Genomic DNA, 21,607 nt, shown 5'->3' on the forward strand with positions numbered 1-21,607 from the left:
CAGTGGTCAGGGATTTGGAGAGATGAAGTCCCAAATACCTAGAGGACCACAGACTGAGAACCACTGTTTTATATTATACTAGCCTTGTTTAGATGCTGAACAAAGATCTGTGGCTTCAGGATTTTGAGTGAATCAAAATTTTGTTTACCTCCTTTTGAATGTTCTAATGCAATTAAACAGTTAACACAGAGACATTTTCTTACAGTCTTTTCTGTGTTTTGATGAGCAACATTTCTGCTTTCCTTATTAGGGAAATTCATCCAGATGGATTACCAAAGGCTTACACTATCATATTTTTATTCCGTCTTCTCCCGGAAACCCCCACTGAACCATTTGCAATTTGGCAGATAACAGACAGAGATTACAAACCACAAGTTGGAGTTGTACTTGACCGTAAGAACTTTTTTCCAGCTTAGTATGAATAGAATGTAGGGATGGTAATATAAAGCTATGTTTCTATACTTTCTTTTCTAGTATTTCAAGCTTAAAATGTTATTCTTACATAGTAATGTTAATGTAAATGTTGGCAAATTTATCATTCTCAGAGGTCAGCTGTGTATAAAATTCAACAACAGACTGAAACTAATTTGCACATTTATATACAATTTGCAAAATAATTACAAGGACTCAAGCCAAGGTGGCTGATGTAGTCTGTTTTTTAATTCAGGCAGTGTTTCTATCTGAGAAGCTTATCGCACCCATTTCCTCCCCGTTATGGGAATGGGAAGGGGACACTTGGGGCCGCACATCACTGAGAAAAAACAGATTTTACCGCACACCAAAGTGACTCAAAATGGCCCCATTCCATTTCCCAGCCACAAGCCGTCCCCATTCAGTGCTGGGTTGAGCCATTTTGCTTGGCCAGAAGACTACCAACCCGAACATTTAACGCCCCTCAGCATTGAATGGGGCCGGCTTGGGGCTGGGGAATGGAATGGGGCCATTTTAAGGAGACTTTGGTGTGCGGTAAAATCTGTTTTTTATCAGTGATATGCGGCCCCGAGTGTCCCCTTCCCGTTCACATAATGGGGGATTATTGCTCACAAATATAACATGCAAATATTGCTCACAAATATAACATGCAAATTAATCTTGTATAAATGTTGCCTCAAGTTCTTCCATATTAGCCCATTCAAGTACTAAATGGTGTTTCAACAAGCGATGCTGTTTGTTTGTGAGCATTTGTGAACAATCAATTAACACCAGATGTTGCTGTAGCTAATCATAGTTCAGGATGTTAAAAGAATAAGTAAATATATGCAGGATATGTTACTTTTATCTTTCAACTGGGAATTCAAAGACTTTAGTTGCCTTAGATCATGCTACTTCCAGGTAGTGTCTGGGTTTTGAGCAGGAGGGAGTGGCAAATTTGGAATTACAAGAAGCCTCTTTCACAGACTTTTGCAATGAGCATAAGCCTTAGGCACTTTGATCCAGTCTTTGAGGGTGTTCCCACTTGCCTATAAAGCGGATCATGAAGTGAATTAAGAGGTGTCATTCCCACTGATGCCCGAATTAGTTTCTCAATGCCCTGGAATCGTTTCCACTACGATTCGATTCAAAATTGAATTATATCGTATAATTCGAAATAGACACCTATAAACCAGTTTAAAAAAATAATAGGTTATAATGCGGGTTATTTTTGAAAGCGGGGTACGATTCGCTGTATCCGAATGGGAACGAAAGGGTGTCTGATTCAGGAACCTGGAGATGGGAGGAGCAGTGCTCAAGGGACTGGCTTGGGGGTGTCACCCTCTTTGTTCTCTTTCTGCATCACCAGCGACATTTTCTTCCATTCCATGGCCTTTCCCCCGGTGGATTGCAACCTCCCCTCTGCTCCTCATTCATAGACCGATGTGTGAGGAGAGCCATTAAACACAATTTTAACTATTCTTTTTTCTTTTTTCACCTGTGCCTGAGTGCCTGAGCAGCAGATGGGCTTTGCAGTACATGCCTGCTTGATCGCCCCCCAGACAGCCCAGGGAGCAATGGGGGAGGCAAAGTGATTTTGGGGAAAGGAGGCTCCTTCCAGAAGAACTATGGGATGGGCTTTGCAGTACATGCCTGCTTGATCGCCCCCCAGACAGCCCAGGGAGCAATGGGGGAGGCAAAGTGATTTTGGGGAAAGGAGGCTCCTTCCAGAGGAACTATGGGATGGGCTTTGCAGGACATCCCTGCTTGATCGCCCCCCAGACAGCAATGGGGGAGGCAAAGCGATTTTGGGGAATGGAGAGCCTGGACGCCCAGGGATCTGAGGGGGGGGGGATTGAGCCTTATCTTCTCTCTTCCCCAAAGATTCTCTCCCCAATGAAGCCAAGCCTCCTTCTAGTCTGGGGAGACACAACAGAAGAGCCTTAGATGCAGCCAATTTTCATTGGCTGCCCTAAAAAAAACAAAAAAAAACCCTAGACTTGTGAAATCTGAAGCCTATGCGCTTGATTGACAGTTTGTGGACACAAATGGGAACGGGGAGCAAGTTAATCCGCTTTAAAATAAAGCGATTTAAAATAAATGGGAACGAAAACAGGGTCTAAATGAATTGAGGTAATTTGCCCCTTTTGGTAATGGAAACGATGGAAAAAATTTGAATTATTCCCGGAACATAATCCGAATCAGAATCGCGCCAATATAATCCGTTTTATCTGCCAAGAGAGGAACGCCCCCTTTGTTTCATCTCAAAGTGCTGATTCTCTTTATCAACAGTGGATGAATTCCATTCTGTGCCATATGAAGTTTGATAATATAATAGGTTAAAATTTACTTAGATCCCAAGAGCTCTAAAATTTAACTTTACCATGCAGAATGAGTGCTACGTGTGTCATCTAATTATTGTTGGTATTGTTGCCATTTAAACAATGTGAAGTTGAAGGCTTTCATGGCCGGCACCCATAGTTTTCTGTGGGTTTTTCGGGCTATGTGGTTATGTTCTAGAAGAGTTTAAGAGGAATAAATTCTTCTAGAACATGGCCACATAGCCTGAAAAACCCACAGAAAAGCCATGTAAACCTTTAGAAGAAATATACTTTTATATGGATTTTCAGGATGCTTTCGGGCCATTGCAGTCACGGACGGGTTAAGTATGGGGAGTGATTCTGTCACTATCTCGTCCCTGTGTGAAAATCTCTCATTTTCTAAGAAGAATATATTTATATTCTTTATATGTTTGCTTAGACATGTACAGGATGTACTGAACATGTACAGGATTTCAACACTGTAGAACAATTCTGTTTGGGTTGAGGAGAGAAAGTGAAATTTCACTTCCAGATCTGGCAACCAAACTAGACAGAATTGAAGGTGTGAGAGGGCTTCAGCTGGCTATTCAAGCTGTTGTCAGAATTCCCTGAATTGTGGGTCTGAATTTTAAATGAGAATACAGCTTTTCAAGAAGGCTGGGATTACTTGTCTTAAATCTGAGGCTAATTAAATAATACAGTTTGACACTGCTTTAACTGCCATGGCTCAGTGCTATGGAATTCTGTAGTTTGTAGTTTTGTGAGCTATTTAGCCTTCCCTGTCAGAGAGCTCCGGATGCCACAACAGACTACAAATCCCAGGATTCCATAGCACGGACAGTTAAAGCGGTATCATACTGCATTATTTCAGCAGTGTAGTTTACACTGGAGTCAGGTAAATTATAAACACCTATAAATTAAGATATGTTAATTTTCCTGTGTTTTGCTGCTGGTTATATGTTTCAAGAAATTATACTATATGCAATGCTAGGATGGTGATTATATGTGCTAAAAACTGATCTGTAATAAAATGTCTTTCACCCTAGCATCCAGCAAAGTATTATCATTCTTTAACAAGGACACAAGGGGAGAGATTCAGACAGTTACATTTGAAGGTGATGAAGTAAAGAAACTCTTTTATGGAAGTTTCCACAAGGTACAACAATTGTGTGAAAATTATTGTAACAGCTACTTCTTTAAAATGGGGGAAAACATCTTGACTTGAGGGCAATTAACAACAACTAACAACAAAAGTTATAATTAGACATAATGCTAATATAACTCAGTTCAAGAAAATGTTATTGTGTTCGTACCATTAGTACAGATTGAAGAAACACAACCAGATAACATTCTGAATATGTCTTGTGCAATATGCCTGTTGGTTCAGAAGTAAGATCTCAATGTGTTCAGTGAAACTTTTAAGTATATATGCATAGCTTTGTTATGAGAAGTTATCAAATAGAAGAGTATAGTCCTGCTAAATTTACACAAGTAAATTACTGTGACAATGGGGTTTGATATTTCATTTGAAAGGATGCCCGAAAATAAAGAAGAGAAACATATAAGACTTAGTCTAGGCCTAAATTCTATTGTTAGTCTAAACTAGAGCAAAGCAACTGAATCAGTGACAACTTGATATATCAACATTTATAAAAGCTCTGCTGATTTAATGGCTCCAGTCTTGTTCAACCTGGATTTAGGACCTAGATATTGGACTTATCTCTAATCAGGTTACTTATCTTCTGCTTGCTAGGTCTAGCACAACTCAACACATGGCAGGGTTATCATGTGATGAAATACCCTGTCCATACGCCACATAATTGGGCAATAGTCCAATAGAAATTCAGAAAAACTCATTGCACTATGGCCCTCTCACACAAGGAATGTCACTAAACAAAATGACTGGAGGTGGAGAAACTTGTATAATATTGGCAATACTTATTCATCTATATTATACTGTGGCCATCCCAATACACAGACTTGATGGTGCTGCTGCATGCACAGGGAATAGATGTACATGCACAGGAAGTTTATGACAATGTCATTTGAGGAAAAGTTTAGTGCTAGGCATACATGAGTAATCTTTCCATTGAAATGAAAGAAGACGTTTTTGTTGGAGGAAAAGTACCCTGTGTATATCAGAAGCCCCATGCTTGAAGCAGAAGACTGAGGGCATGTCTACACAGGCCATTTAAAATGGATTATCCCCCGCCCTTATGGCACCTTGTCTATGTGATGCAAGGGCAAAGCTCTGATTTGACTGTCTTCATGATGTGAGGCCAGTTCTACACTGAATCTGATTCATTCTTGCTTTAAAACAGATTTTAAAGACTTACCTTTTGCTCCAGATTTTCGAGGACAATCTGGAGTATGGGAGGCTGTTTACACATGCGTTCCACTGTGCCACCTAATGCCACTGCTGCTGGCATGAGTCACTCTTTATGAGATCACAACAAGGCATTCAGCCATGTGATTAATGCTGGGCACATTGTTTCTGATCTCAGAGGGAGTGACTTGTGCCAGTGGCAGTGGTGCCAGGTGGCATAGTGGGACAAGTGTATAGACAGCTACCTGGCATCCTCCCAAAGTGTGGAAGGAATTGAGGTCGGCTTTGGGGACAAAATACTCTGCAAGCAGCCCAAAGTATTCTGGCCATACCGTGAAATAAGGGATGAGGCTAAATACAAACTGACACGGGAAATCTCAAGGTATCTGCTTCGCAAAGCTCATTTTACACATAAACTGTATATGAATTCTGGAGAGAGGGAGTGAAAGATAAGGAACTCCCAGCTGTAGTAAAAGAGAAAAATTCACAACAGATTTGGAAAAGTTTTTTTTTTTTTAAATCATCCCATGTTAAAAATATGCCAAACTATTTTTAAAGATTTATATTGAATCGTGACAAAATATAATTTTTCCTGGTGTCCATTAACTGAGTTATGCACTCATTCAGTGAAAAATAGTTAACTTAATCTTGGCTATTTGTGGAAATTTGTTTTGGCTTACTTTTTTGGACCTTGTGTAGCATGGGTATAGTGATAGTTTATGAAACTCAATTGGGGAATATATTGGCTTAGTAATACAGCAATTAAAATCCTGTCAAATAACTCTTATAGAAACAGATGGTTTTTATTCTTTGTCTTCCCATTATGGGCCAAACTACATGTGAAGGGAAGTTCTTGGTTTTTTCTTTTTTCTTTTTTGGCAAACTTTTTTTTTAAAGTAAAAAGCTCCCACAGGAGACTGAAACTGAGAGACAGTGGAGAAGAGCTGCTTAACTCTTTCCTTTTCTGCTGTTTGTAAGCTCAAAACTATCTCTAGCTGAATTCTCACCATAGAAGGTGAAAACAAGGGGAGTGAAGAGGATGAAAAAAGTAGTTTTTTGGGGGTGATCTTGCACACACACAAAAACAAAAACCAGCAGGAGGAGAAATGATAATATAATAAAATGTATTTATATCCCACTTCTCTGTGCAACACAACCAGGGCGGCTTACGATTAAAATAATGCAATCCCATGACCCCATGGCCCACCCACCCCCCAAAAGCAATTAACCAATACACAATTTAAAACATACCTTAAAATGAATAGTCAGATCAACAATGCCTATAGCATAGTTCTGGGGAGGTAACAGGTTCAGATGTTCAGATTTTTGTGGCAGGAAAGACCTGCCTGAAGACACCCATATTTATAGCTTTTTAAAAGCTGTTTAGGCTGGTAATATGGTGGATCTCTTCTGGCAGGCCATTCCATAATCTGGAAGCGGTTGCTGAAAATGTCTTCTGGGTGGTTGCAGATAGTCTAGTTTTTATAGGTTGCAACAAGTTCCTCCCAGAGGACCTGAGTGTGTGGGGTGGATTATATGGAAGGAGATGGTCCCGAAGATAGGTTGGACCCAAGCCATTTAGGGCTTTAAAGGTCATAACCAACATCTTGTACTGCTCCTAGAAGCTAATAGGCTGCCAGTGGAGCGATTTTAAATATGGGCCCCATACAGACAGGCCAAAATAAAGCTGCTTCAGGTCACTTTGGAGGTATGCTCCAAAATGATGTTTAAGGCGGGTTACAGACCACCCATTTGGGGCGGGCTGTACCCGCCCCTTTCCCTGGTGTATTGGGTCCTCAGCGGTCAGAACGGCAGCCACTGAGGCCCCGATCCGCCGCTTTTCAGGCTGCGGGGAAGCGGCAAACGCCACTTCCCCGCAGCCTGAAAAGGGGTGTCCCTGGGGCTTCAAGCCCCAAGGACACCCCGCGGTGGCGGGGAGGAGGAGAAAGGGGCCGCTTGGCAACCGAAACGGAGCTCCTTCCTACTCCGCACTAAGGGCACACCATGCGCCCTGGCGCGGAGCGAGGATGTCACGTCCGCACTGCCCCGTATAGAGGCAGCGTGGCTGTGACGTCCTCATGGCGGCGGCCGTGTGGAACAGCTGCCGCCATTTTGTGTGCGCAGAGCATGCACTAGGGTTAGGGGGGTGCGGAAGCACTGCCCCTTTCTAACCCTAGTACGCGCTCTGCGCGTACTAAAGTGCCCGTATGTAACAGGCCTAAATTATGCATGTGTCCTAAGAGTCCGGAAGCCTGCTTTGGATATGCTACTAAATTGGTTCCCATATGTTCTGAATGTAAAGGATATTGATGACAAGGTTATCTCTGCCCTTAGGCACTGGGAACAGGAGAAGGCAGATTTTCAGGGGACCTGAAAAAATGGCCAAAACTCTCATTCACAGTGGTTTTTTGATGAGGAAAAAAAAGTGGAGATTGTTTAGGGCTTACCTTTATTATCTGATATAGCCTCCTCATAGCACTTTTCCAGAACTTTTCATAGGTATCTATCTGCTTCCATCTCTTTGCTTTTTCTAAGTTGCCATTTTATGGGACCATAAACACCCATTTAACTCAACCTGAACGACCTGCAAGGCAGCCATTGTTTTTCTGTTTCTTTAGAAATGCTATTGCAGTTACCCTTACCTCTCAACTATCCTGGGGATCATTCACACTACAGAACTACAGTGTTTTTATTCTGCTTTCCCATGATTCCATCCTGTGGTATCCTCGGTTTTGTAGTTTGGTGAAGTACTGGAGCACTCTGGCAGAAAATTATAAACACCCTCCCTAAACTGCAAATCCCAAGAGAGAACCATGGCAGTTAAAGTGAAATAATAGCACTATAATTCTGAAGTGTGACTAGGCTCATGCTCTGGTCAATTCCAAGTCTTTTCAACCGTAATTCCATTGAGCTGATAGCAAATACACTTTGGAATTTTGCAACATGGCCTATGAAATCTAAGAGTGTGATTTACTGAAAGATTAATGTACACTTCCAATAGAATTACAAAATAAGTGGTACGTTTCTCTTCATGTACAGATAAAGAGGCAAAATTTTGACATGTCTTGTTTTTTCATTCTTTTTTAATATTAGATATGAGAACAAATATTCAGACTATGCATAAATGCAGTTTCTAGGGAAAAGCCCAACAGATCGTATTAGGACTTAGTTCTGTATCAAGAAGTCTGCTGCTGGTCTGAAATTATGAACTATGTTTCTGTTAAAGAACAGATTAATATAAACATCTGTAGATAAGCAGTGTTCTGTCCTTATGATTCAGCTGTAAAAATAAGGGAAAACTGGAAAAGATGTACTAAAATACAGCTTTGGATCTTGGCTGTAAAATGGCAAGGAACTCTTGAGGTTTTAAGCCATTGATGAGAGAACTGTATTAAACTTCTGTTTGGAAGCTGAATACAATGTTGGAGTGGTTTCTCATTTCTCATGGATTTGTGGTTCAAATGTATTACTCAGCTTTTGGTCTTTGTCCCATAATATTTTGTTATATAGAGTATTCCAAGAGAAGCATATCCCACTTATCCAAACAAGATCCTTACCAGATAATCATAGTTTTCAAATTATGTAAAGCAAACAGTATGAAGACTGCTATTACAAAGCTTGCAAAATATGTCATTAGTCACATTCATGTTTTTAGTTACATTAGATGATATCCCTCATGATGATAATTAGTCAATCACCATGCTTCCATTTTTTCTTTTGGATGGCAAAATGGAATGATTGGAAAAAGAACATTTTGCAAAATGCTCATATTTAACAGTTGCAAAGTTTTTCCAAGTTTATGATTAGTAAATCTGTTGTTTCATATTCTGAGTCTTAACACTGTAGAAAGGAAAAAACATTTTTTTAAAAAAGATGGCAGGTATAGTGGATATGTTACTTACATAATTTTGCTTTGGCTTAGCTGAACCACATATCCTAATCAAGGCCCCACTGTGTACAGTGATGTTCAAAGGTGATCCACTTGCTTGTGAATTTCAGCACATTTCAGTGGAGGGAAAAACATTTCCTAGAATCCAACAGGGTACAAATGCTGAAAGGAAAGTTTTGTCTCAGTGCATTTGAGTTGAGGACACATTCTCCTTCCACTGCAACCCTCACCCTGTGAACTTTCAAAAATCTGTTCCTGCAGGGTGGGAAGTCTTCTGGAAAAAGTTTGTTAGCTGTTCTAAGGGCAGCTGGGGGAGGAGAGAAAAAGAAAGCTCCTTCCTTCTTGTTGGTGTCGCACTGCCAGTGTCACATTGAACCTAGGGGCAAAGCAGAAGGGTATGCAGGAGTGGCCTCTGGCCACTCCACCTGCAGTCGCCTCCCAATGGGGACCACGGTTATGGCACAGCCAGCTCTCAAAGTGGGCCACCACAGCAATCCAGAATGGGGTGCCATCAAGGAGCAGATTTTTGCCACTCCTTTTGTGGCCTCGACGTGTCATCTACACCCCCCCCCCCACCTGCCAAAGCAACTAGAAGCCACTCTATTTGTTCCATCTGTTTCAGGCCCTAGATTCCCTAAATGAAGCTGCCACTTCATTAAGGTACAGTCTAAACTGCGTAAAGTATCTAGTTTGACACCACTTTAACTGCCAAGGCTTCATGCTATGGAATTCGGGGATTTGTAGTTTTGTGAGATATTTAGCAGTCCAAGAGCTCTGGTACCAACTAGAAAGGATTCCATAGCACTGAGCCATAGCACTTAAAGCAGTTTGAAACTGCATTATTTCTGCAGTGCAGATGCAGTCCCAGAAATAAATTCTTGCATGTGTTTGACTCAATTCATATCAGTTTCCTTTCATCCAAGAAAGTGAGTAACTTTAGATATGTACTTAATTGTGTCTGAAACTCAAAATCATTCCCAAAACATATTTCTTTTAAATACTTCCCCCCTACAGGTTCATATTGTTGTAACCCCCATAAGTTCTAAGATCTACATTGACTGTGTTGAAATCATGGAAAAACCAATTAATGAGGGTGGAAATATCACAACTGATGGTTATGAGATCCTCGGCAAACTACAGAAAGGTGACAGGAAAACAGCTGCAGTAAGTATTTGAGTTTACTCATTTATCATTTCAGACTACAACCAAAGTAAGTTTTGAAGTCCTTAATAAGTTTTGAAGTTGCTTAATTTTGAAATCTTTCACATAAATGATAAATACATGTGTTTACCTTCTATGTGTTTTCATTTGTTTCCATAATCACATATACAGTCATCCCTTCTAATTTGCGAACTTGGAGTCTGTGGTCTCGCTTTTTGCAACGGTGAAGCAAAGAAAGATTATAATGGTGTGCTCATGGGAGCGTGCCCATTACAATCAATGGGCTTTGAATATATGCTAATTTCCATTTTCGGGAGGATGGGGGTCCAGAACAAATGACAAACTGTTGTTATGAAATGTTAGGAGTTTATTAGTATAGTGAATGGCAACCAAGACTACAAGTAGCACTATAAAGACAGATTGCTTAAACTTTCATAGTGAAACCTTACTTCATCAGATGCATGAAGCAAAAAGAATAATGAATTGCTACTCTGATTTGCATACAAAATGCTAATGTATATCAGAAATCTACAGAGTAACTCTGGATCAGTTTTACCCCATAAATTGCCCTGAATAATTAAATGTTCCATTTGGTGTAGGTAAGAGTGTTAGTATCCTGACAGTAAGTCTGTCATGAGTTTCAGTTAGAATTGTCACATGATTGAAACATGTAACCAAAAAAAAAAAAAAAAAAAAAAAAAAAAAAAAAATGGTCTGGAAAACTGTCACAACAAAATTTTGATTCAAATACATAGGATATGGACATATTACTGTCCTCCATCCTCAGTATTCATAAATGTCCATCATGAAGATATGAAGATATTCCCATAACATTTGCCCTAGAATAGAAGTTGAACTTCTGTTCTAGTGGTATCAACATCTGAGTCAATAGCAGCATGACTCAGTCTTAAGAGGGTTTAAGTTGCATAAACTTTTGCTGGGAAAAATATTTCTATTGCTTGAAGTAAATTTCTCTCACTGCAATATAGATAGATAGATAGATAGACAGACAGACAGACAGACATATATCTGTGTGTGTGCGCTCGTGTGTGTCTGTGTAAAAAGCATCTATTTCATTAAACAACTCTTGTGTGTGCCTAATCTTACCTAATACTCCCCTGTGTTACAACCATCAGTATTATAACATAAAGGCACTTAGACTATCCAGGCTGAAGGTCAGGGATGATTATTCCATGAGTATGTTCTTGACATTTCTTACAGATACAACATTAAAGGCATTTGTGTTTTTCTTTTATAGCTTGAGATCCAGAGCTTTGACATTGTATGCAATGCAGTTTGGACCAGCAGAGACAGATGCTGTGACATTCCTTCTAGGGTAAATATAAAGGAAACTTAAAGGGAGATTCAAAGTGAGATTCTTAGAAGTTTATTTCCCCCAGCACTGTAATGATCAATTTCTCCTCCCTTTTCTGGGGGAGACAAGTGACAGAAGATTGTTCTTTAATTTTCAGAGGGATGAAGCTAAATGCCCATCATTGCCAAATTCCTGCACATGTACGCAAGACAGTGTTGGACCCCCAGGACCGCCAGGACCTGCTGTAAGCAGAAATTTAAATATTGGGATTATTAATCACATGAATATATTGGAAAACCAAAATGGCTGTATTGATCTATGGCAAGAAAAGTAAAAAACAAGCAAACCAAAACACATAGGTTTTTATTGGGACCTGCCAAATTGCCCCCAAAATGTGCAAGCTTTCAGGTTCCCCAGAACTCGTCATCAGGCTAAGTGGTTGTAGGGGATGGGGAAAGAAACAGAAAACGTACAAGCTTCATTTATATACCGCTTCATACTGCCTAAGCAGTGTTTAAGCGGTTTACAACTGTAAGCTAATTTGCCCCCAACAATCTGGGTACTCATTTTAGCAACCACAGAAGGATGCAAGCTTGAGTCAAGCTTGAGCCCTTTTGCTGGTCCTGAACTTGCAACCTTGTGGTTTTGAGTAAGTGGCTGCAGTACAGGCATTTAACCACTGCGCCAGTTCAAACATTACACAGGTATTGTGCTTATAAGCTCTGCATATCACCAAGAGCCAGTGATAATTGCAGGAAAATTTGTATACTCAACTCACCAATATTTTCTTTTTGTGAACTATGAACAGGGGGCTGACAGAGGGCAGGAGCCACTGTCACTGGTATGAACACATACAGGTTGAGCCTCCCTTATCCAAAATGCTTGGGACAAGGAGTGTTCCATATTTGAGATTTTTTTTTCTTTGGATTTTGGAATATCGGTATTTTCATACCAACATAATGAAATATCTTGGAGATGTGACCCAAGTCTAAATTTAAATTTAATCTAGACCCTATACATATAGCATGAAAGTAATTTTGCAATATTCATAATAATTTTGGGCATGAAACAAAGTTTGTGTACACAGAACCATCAGAAAGCAAAGGTGTCACTGTCTCAGCCATCCATAAAAACAGCTTTGTCTTTGGAATATTTCTGATGCCACAGTTCCAGGTAAGTGAGGCTCAACCTGTATCAGCTTTTACACATTTTGGGCTACATATAAGGACAGGATATTTCAGTAGTGCAGAAAATGGGAATTATGTTCCCCATTACCACCACCCCTAGCATGAATTCACCCAGAGTTAATTACACCTAATTGGCACTAATCCAATGGAGATGCAAGGTGGAAAGTGGGTTGGGGCAAGAGGATTTGAAACAGGGGGCAATATATTTTTGCAGAGGAGTTTTGTTGAAATAAATTCTCCTTCCTCAAAGCAGATCACTGAAATGGTGAAATTGACCAGGTCACGTTAACAAGTCTATGTTCATTTCACTCCTAAAAGAAAGTGGGGTGGAGGTGGAAGTAATGTTTGATTCAAGTTCTGGAAAATGAGTGTAAAGATTGTTCAAACAAAAGCTTTCCTCAGGAGTAGAGCAACCTGTAGCTCCATATTTGCTGATCTAGATGTAGGCCGCATCTGTATATGCACTGATTTGCCAAAGTGGAGATGGTAGTTTTTCTCCTTGGTCCTCCAGTCAATTGTTACAGTGGCTAATTTTATGCGCATGCACCCCCCCCCACACACACATTTGTAACAGTGTTACATATGTTTATTATTTACATGTTAATGTTGCTTTGTTTGTTTTCAGGGTGGCCCAGGTACTAAGGGCCCAAGAGGTGAAAGAGGCATAAATGGACCTCCTGTGAGTATTTGCATAGAGTAGACTAAGGGGTGAAAGGGGCGTCCAAGAATGGTCAGAAGCTGCTGCCAGTCCAATTGCCCTGGGGCTGCGGCGAACACACGCAACAGTCCCAGATGGACCATGGCAAGGAGTGAAAAGAAGCTGCTCCTTTTGGGGCGGGTTATCCTATTGAAAAGAGAGCCTAGAAACCACTGCAAACAGCCAACACATTAGTTATTACTCAGAAATAGATAGTTTGTGAAGGATGTTTTGGAGGTTAATTCAGTTCTGGGGGAAATACATTCCAGATACTCTTTCTAATCTCTGAATCCCAATTTTGGGAAAAAGCCGAGTACAAATAGTAATAATGATAATGATAATAATAATAACAACAACAATAAGTCATTTTAAAAAAAACAAACCCAAAACTCCATAAGAGTGGGAAATGGCCAAATTTCTCCCCCCCCCATGAATCTTTTTAAAGGTCTTTTTAAAATAAATAAACAAACAAATAAATAAAGGGTGAGTCTACACTGGCCAGAATACTCTGAGAGCAGCTTGAAATATACTGGCCCCTAAACTGCCTCACATTCCCTCCATTACCTGTGCATTCTGAAGTGACAACAGGAGGCTGATGATGATGATGATGATGATGATGATTATTATTATTATTATTATTTATTCACTTATTTATATAGCACTGTAGATTTGCACAGTGCTGTACATAAAACAATAAATATATAAGAGTAAGCCTGCCTATGGCATACAGTCTAAGAAATAATAGGATAATACATATAAAATACATAGCAATACAGGAAATGGTTGATTTCTTTCCCTGTGTACTTTAAGGGGCCACCTGGTCCTCGTGGAGATGGGGGACCTCCAGGGCCTCAAGGCCCACCAGGACCGCAGGGGCCAAATGGACTTTCCATTACAGGAGAACCAGTGAGTAAGCAAGCCCTTTGCATGCTACCTGCTTTGGCATAAAATCATACAATGTAAGTGGAGGAAGGTATCAGTCTTACCACAGCTTTTGTTTCACATTTCAATGTTTCAGCATGTGATTCTATTGCAAAGGCCTCACTGGAAAGCTGTCAATGACTTTTTTCCTATAGACATGCTTGTGAAAAGAGCTATGTGTATTTAATGCTACATTGAAGGTGCTACTGCAGTGTAGAAGTAGTAGGAAGAGGCATAGAGATGCATATGCTGTTATTTCTGATATAGAAAGGTGAATATAAAGGTTCAGTCCTAAATAAATTTACTGGGGATCAAGTCCCACTGATCAAGTTTTCACTCTTGAGGAAATGCATGAATGATTGTGCTGTCAGAGACCCATCCTTTTGTACATTTGCATGTCAAGGACACACATTATCTCCATTTATTCCAGTAGGTATTTATTAGATTGGATTAAATGTTGCACATATATTTATTAATTCTGATCCTGCCTTTGTTTGTTCTAGGGCCGCCAGGGACTGAAGGGTGATGCTGGAGAGCCTGGATTACCAGGTCGATCAGTAAGTTCGTGTCATACACTGGCCCCATGCCACTTGCTTTCCACATTTTCCAAAGACACCAACATAAACAATATTTTCATTTGTAAGCTAGTTATGGATTTAGGCCCACTTGTCCATCAACAAAAAGATAAAACTTTTTATAAGTGAAAAAGAATAAAATAGATCATAGTAGTGCAAACTGTACAATGAATGAAACAGTCCACTGAAGTGGGGCTATATTTTGAGAAAGCAGATAAGATATCAATGACACATGGTGTCCAAGAAAAGAGGGAAATAGAATTAAATTTTGTCACATTCTCTCAGTTATGAGTAGGTTTTCTCACACAAAGTCACAATTGTTTCAAGATTAACTGTTATCTGCAAGCTCCATCTGAAAGATGATATGTTACATGGTAATAAAATGTACTGTTTTAGAAAAGAAAGCAAATACAAATAAAGTAAAAAATAGAATGTAGGCAAGATGCTGATGTTATCTGGCAAGTGGACTTTGCTTGTTTCTTCTGCATGCTGCCAACAAACAATATGGGAATAAGACAGGAGTCTAGAGTAGAGATGACTATGTCTGATACCATAAACCTTTACTTGCATAGGTCAGTAACCCTCTCTGTTTTGTTTTTCCTCTTCCTTAGGGATCCCCAGGTTTAACTGGCCCCCCAGGCCCAATGGGACCACCAGGTGACAGGGTAAGCATTTCTTTTCTATATTGGATGAGGTGTTTTTACAGCTGAACTCTGATTTCACAACAGTTGCCCACATAGACATTTCCTAATTTTTTTGTAGTCAAATGAGCTTAATTTCTCTGTGTTAAATGTATTATATTGGGAGAATACCATTTCACTACTTGTATGGGAAATGGTGGATTCCTAGTGGATTACTAGCCTTATGTATGCATGACAAAATAAATAAGTGAATGGTGCTAGTGTTCCCGGTGAAAGTAGGCCAGCAGTACTCACATGGTCTTCACATAGAGATGGAAAGGGTTTTTCTGCAAAAAAAGGCAGATTGTGGGAATGGCAAAGGGTGATGGTTTCTCATCGTGTCAAGCTAACCCATCACGAGTGTAGGCCTGCCATTTGACGGCCTCCCATCCAGAGTAGAGCGTGGAAGGTGGCACTTTTAATTTTGTTTTTTATCACCGAGATTCATAAGACAAGTTATAGATGTTGACTTTCTGTGTCTATATGTACAGTCAAACTGTCTATAAACCACCAAAGCAAGGGCTCTGATCAAACAGAATTTACCTGGATTATAAAGGAAGAGTAAGGTTTCACAAAAAGAGAAGTGCTTATTAATTAACAGTCCTGTCCTATTATCTAAACTGTACAGGGCTTTCTTGGTTGAATTAACAAGCCAGCTATATGACAATCTCTTTTGATTAGTCAAATGCAAGTGTTTTCCATTTTTGCATGACTTTAGGGGTGAGTGTTTATTTTGACAGCATGTATACCCATGTTCTTCCCAGCATGGCCATACTGGCTGAGGATCAAGAGAGTTATAGTCCTAAAACATTTTAGAATGCCAGATTAGGGAAGGCTGATTTATACTAAGGTTGGTGGAATGTTAGCATGGTGATATAAAAGTCCATGAAGTATTTAATCATAGACATACTTCAGGGAAGAGGACAGCAAGCAGGAATACATTTTAAGCCTCATGGTGCTCTCAAAGGAAGAACAAATCTGTGGATGCTATTTGAAAATTCCTGCTATTTCATAGAATTCTTCAGCTGAGCAGAACCATGGAATAATCAAGTGCTAGGTAGTGTAGCCAGTCTGCTGTACTGGTTTGAATGTTGGTCCATGAACACAAGAATCCAGAGTTTGAATCCCTGCTCAGCCTGGAAACCAGTTGGATAGCCTTGGACAGGTTGCATTCTCCCACCCTTACAGAAAGTAAACAACAAGCCAACTCTGATAAAACATGGCAAGGAGATTTTATGTTAAGGCCGTCATAAATCAAAGTTGATTTGAAGGCACATGCCAATGACAGTGAAGTAGTTGTTGTAAACGTGTAACCCACATTTACTAGAGCCAAAAACTAGATAGCATATAAGCTTAGAATAATGTTGAGAAATCATTTAAAAATTCAGAGTGATAAGCGTTGTCAGCGTTGTGTGCCTTTGTGACCTTAAGGCAAACGTCTCATGGAGTTTTCTTGGCAAAATTTGTTCAGAGGAGCCTTTGTCTTCCTCTGAGGCTGAGAGTGTGTGACTTGCCCAAGGCCACTTGCCCAGATGGTTTCCATGGGTGAATGGGGATTCGAATCCTCATCACCAGAGTTGTTGTCCAACACTCAAACTATTACACTAGTCTGACTCTCTTTGATAAGTTTAAAGCTACATAACTTGCTTGCCCTTCATAAACACCCCCTCAGTAATCTATCAATGTCTTTTTTTCCAATAGGGCTTCACTGGAAAAGATGGCCCAGCTGGACCAAGAGGCCCCCCAGGACCACTTGTAAGTGTTAGCTGCATTGCTTGAGAAATGATTTGGGGGCTTCTTCATTTGGGTGGGTTTATTAGTCTTATGCCAAAATGCAGATTTGCTCCTTAAAACTGCCAATCCCACAATGCAACAGGAGGCAGCTAGAGGAGTCAAAGTGGAATAGTAGCACTTTAAGAGTATAGTGTGATAAACATCAGTGACTAGCAGACTTGGAGAATCCCAAGATCTGTGGAATTACCAAAAATCCTTTAGAAAAAGTCTTAAATGAAGATGGTGGGAGGGACCACTAACAGGCACTGAGCATGGTTAGTGGGCATAAAATCCTGGCTGCTTGCTGGGGAAGGAACAAAATGGAAAACTGATGGAGAGGGAAATTGTATGTCATGGAAAATGATATGGCTGCCTAACTGGAAAAATGAAGAGTAGCAATCCACATTGCAGCATTTTGTAACAGGTCCTATGTTTGATCTATTTTTTGCTTATTATGTAATGCCTGACCATCCAATCTTATTATATCACCTGGCAAGATGTGTAGCCTTTTTACTCTTTCCTATGCAAAGTACTATTTGTATAAATTTTGCATTTTCAAAAGTAAAGTTTTGATGACAGATGGTTAGGCTGAAGATATTATTATTATTATTATTTTAAAAAATCTGGCTGTAGGTAATGTGGTCTGCATATGTTCTTTATGCTGGAAAATGGTCAAGAGGAAATCATTTTGAGTACAGTTAAGCTTTGGAAATACTAGAAGCTTCATGATGTTATGAGGTTTGAAAATGTCTCTTATGACAGTGGTGGCTTTGATGTGATTAGGAAGATGCAAGTTTTAAGAAATCAAGGATTTTGCAGTGGGGGGGGGAGAAGTTAAAGGAAAATCTATTGGTATCTAGGGTAAATCTTTAAACAAACATTTGAATGAATGATTAGAATAATTTTATTTAAAAGGCTACCATTTCATATCTCTAGATTGTAAGCCTGAGGGCAGGGAACCGTCTAATTAAAAGATTGTATGTACAGCGCTGTGTAAATTTACAGCGCTTCATAAATAAAGGTTAATAATAATAATAATATATAAACAACATATTTATTTCATCTCTGTGAGACAAAAGCTTATAATCATGTTAATAGATGTATGAAGAGGAGATTTTGTGTAAGAGATTTGTTGTTCTCTTACTCACTGTTTGCACATAGTTTTGTTTGTCTCTCTCTCTTTGTATATGTGTACAAAAGAACCACAAAACATAATGAACATATGTTAAATGGCTAAATGCAGACATGATACCCTGATTTACCAGTGATAAATGCAAGCATGATACCCTGATTTATAAGTGATAAAAGGAAAAAAAAACCCTGAGATTCATGGGTTCATGTTGCAAATCATGTGAGGTTGCAGATCTTCCAACTGTCCTGATTTAGCAGGGGCAGTCTCAGTGAATCCTCTGTTGTCCCACTTTTCTGCCTGCTTGCAAAATGTATCAGTTTCTCCTCCCACTTTCTCTCTTTGCCCCCAGCTGCACACTGAGTTCAAAGTGCAAAAATAGTTTGCATTCAATTAACAGGGGGAGTGGAGAGGAGGGTTCAAAATCTTGTTCTCCTCAATGGACTCAGTAGTTGTTCACACGGGAGGAATTTCTCTTAATTTCGAATGAAAAGAAAGTGGGGCCAGAACGCATTCACGTGAATTCGTTAGTTCAGCGAATTAACATGAATTCAGATTGCATTTGAACTGACTTCCCATTGCCCGAAAATAGCTTGCCATTGCCTGAAATTGCATGTGGTAGTCTATCACGCAATAACGTTAAACCCCATGATTGCGTTCGGATTGCCATTGGATTATATTTCCAATTTCCCTTGACTGATAAACTCCTCTGGCAAAGGTAAACAACAGTACAGTGGAGCCTCGGGTTACGAAAGTAATCCGTTCCGCGGCCGCTTTCGTAACCCGAACGGCTTTCGCAAGCCGAATCCCCATAGCCGCTAATGGGGAAAAGCCGCTATTTGGTGTAAAATCGCGGCAAAAAGCACCAAAAGTTTTTTCGGGACCCGAAAAAACGTTCGTAACCCGGATCAATAATTTCCAATTGGATTTTTTCGGGTCCCGAAAAATTCGTAACCCGGGTATTTCGTATCCCGAGGTTCCACTGTAGTCTTTTCTAGCTTGCATGTCCTTCTTCATTAATAACCTTTGTCATCCTGGCTACTCTCTGATGTTGCTCAGCCACTCATGTCCTGGTTTTCATCTGTGAAGTATTAGAAGGCATTGAAAGTGAGTGGTGTAAAAAGATTCCATATGCATCTCCCCTGCAATCAGTGGACATCTCACCTTTTGGGAGTAATGGAAGGAGTTCCATAGACTGGAGCCACCCTGCAGTGCCCATCTCTCTGAGAGATGCTCTGGAAGAGTGTCAGATCTCCAGAACAGATTCTGTGGGGAATATTGGCTGAAGAGAGAATGGGAGGGGCCCATTACACAATCAGAGTCTTGCACAATATTTGAATGTGGCTGGGTTTTTTAACATCCATTTCAGATATATCTGAAGCTATTATGATGTTCCATCATAGCATTCCTTCTTAATGTATTTCTTTGCAGGGTGCTCCTGGAGTGCCTGGAGTGGCTGGCCCAACTGGAAAGCCAGGGAAACCAGGAGACCGTGGTTCACCGGTAAGATAATTAGTGTCTGGCTTTTGTATGCACTGTCTGCATCCTTTGTGAAAGAAAAAAAAACTTGAAAATTCAGATCAGTAGGAGACATTTCTCATGCTCACATCATGCAATGGCAATCATGAGAAGCAGTTAATATCTCAAAGTTAAGATTGCAAGTCTAATTTTAAACAGTTTCGTTCTTTACAGTACATCTTTTTTGCAGTTTCAGAGTTGGGTCTGGAATTTGTGGTCATGGCATTGCAACTAAAAAAGAGGGCACAGGCTGTACATGCCAAGGCTTATATTTCTACGCTATGGCGGGGTACAGACCGCCAGAAAAAGGCAGCTGGAAGCCGCCTCTTTTTCACGTAGCCGTGCTGCAGCAACCAAATTGCGCGGTGCGGTTGCGTGAAAAAAGGAGCGCTGAAAAGCAGCTCCTTTTTGTGCCATCGCAAACTGCTGGCAGCAGCGCAAGCACATCACTGCTGCATGGCTCCATCTGGACAGCGTGCAGCAGTGACGTCATAGCTGTGTGCACTGTCTGGACAGTGCCACACAGCTATGGCATCATGGCTACGTGCTAGGGATGCGGGGTGTGTGCACGCGCTGCCCCGAGGCAACCCTAGCACATTGCCATGATGCCGTGAAGGGCCCGTCTGTACAGGACCTATGTAAACATCCCAGCGCTAAATCAGCAGAATTACTTACTGGAATTACCGTTATTTTTTAAAGCATGGTCAAGTATGCTATGCTGCCTAAGGTGGCATTTTTTATAGAAAGCATTCTGAGTTACTGGACTATAAATGCTCAAATGTTAGCCATGCAGCCTAAATATTTTGTGGTTATTTCTGCTTTGGGTTTTGCATCTGAAACCAACTTAGAGAAGAAGATGGAGCAGAAGTTTGTCCTAGCTGCAATTTCCTATCTTATTTAGCCAAGACTGCTGTGGGAAAATATTTGGCATTAAAGCCTGGGAATTAATAGCGTGATTCTGCTGTTGGAACTGCTTCCATGAGAAGACGGCAATGCCCTCCTCAAAATTTGCCTTGGAAGGCTGTAAATCCACCCAGTAGGAAGGGCTGCAGTAGGAAGGGGAGGAATGCTTGGTTGCACTAGTGGCCAGATATCAGCAAGATGTTGGATTTAGGCCAAAGAGTTCAACATTGATGTCTACCACACCAGTTGGCACGGGAAAAGAACAAGTCCCTTCTCATCTTCTTTGCTTGTTTTATTATTTTTGAGGCACCACAAGGTAGTTTTGAAGGGAAGAGAGAGGGGGAAAAATCACCTCTGAGCTGTTTTGTACAATACTATGCAGCTCTTGGCTTTGTATACAGTAGCCTGGTATTCACTGGGGTTTTGTTCCAGGACCCACCCCCCACCCCCCGGATACCAAAATCAAGGATTGTTGATTCCATAGATCTGGAGGACTGTTGTATGATATAGGGGTTACAAGATTGTTCAGTCACATCCTTGGATTAAGGTCTACACAGTTACAATATTTTGACACTAATTTAACTACAGAATTGTAGCACTTTGGTCTAAAACACACTGCAGAAATAATCCAGTTTGAGACAACTTTAATTGCCCTGACTCAATGCCAGGAAATTCCAAGAACTGTAGTTTTGTGAGACATTTAGCCTTCTCTGTTAGAGATCTCTGGAGCCATAATAAACTACAATCCACAGGATTCTCTAGCCCTGAGCCAGGGCTGTTAAAGCACTCTCAAACTGAATT

General features: G+C 40.4%; 1 protein-coding gene across 1 annotated transcript in view; it reads left to right on the forward strand.

Moving 5' to 3' along the window:
• COL12A1 (collagen type XII alpha 1 chain) overlaps positions 1–21,607 on the forward strand; it is a 146,132-nt gene that overhangs the window by 107,179 nt on the left and 17,346 nt on the right. Inside the window, exons 50-60 of the mRNA XM_089530905.1 lie at positions 251–393; positions 3,779–3,888; positions 9,962–10,111; positions 11,367–11,444; positions 11,581–11,667; positions 13,236–13,289; positions 14,118–14,213; positions 14,732–14,785; positions 15,415–15,468; positions 17,185–17,238; positions 19,817–19,888. Of these exons, the coding sequence (XP_089387031.1) occupies positions 251–393; positions 3,779–3,888; positions 9,962–10,111; positions 11,367–11,444; positions 11,581–11,667; positions 13,236–13,289; positions 14,118–14,213; positions 14,732–14,785; positions 15,415–15,468; positions 17,185–17,238; positions 19,817–19,888 (952 nt within the window). The remainder of the gene's footprint in view (positions 1–250; positions 394–3,778; positions 3,889–9,961; positions 10,112–11,366; positions 11,445–11,580; positions 11,668–13,235; positions 13,290–14,117; positions 14,214–14,731; positions 14,786–15,414; positions 15,469–17,184; positions 17,239–19,816; positions 19,889–21,607) is intronic.

Source organism: Sceloporus occidentalis, unplaced genomic scaffold (assembly GCF_023333645.1).
Source record: "Sceloporus occidentalis isolate IW3139 unplaced genomic scaffold, rSceOcc1.0.p SCAF_6, whole genome shotgun sequence".
In the NCBI taxonomy this organism is placed as follows: domain Eukaryota; kingdom Metazoa; phylum Chordata; class Lepidosauria; order Squamata; family Phrynosomatidae; genus Sceloporus; species Sceloporus occidentalis.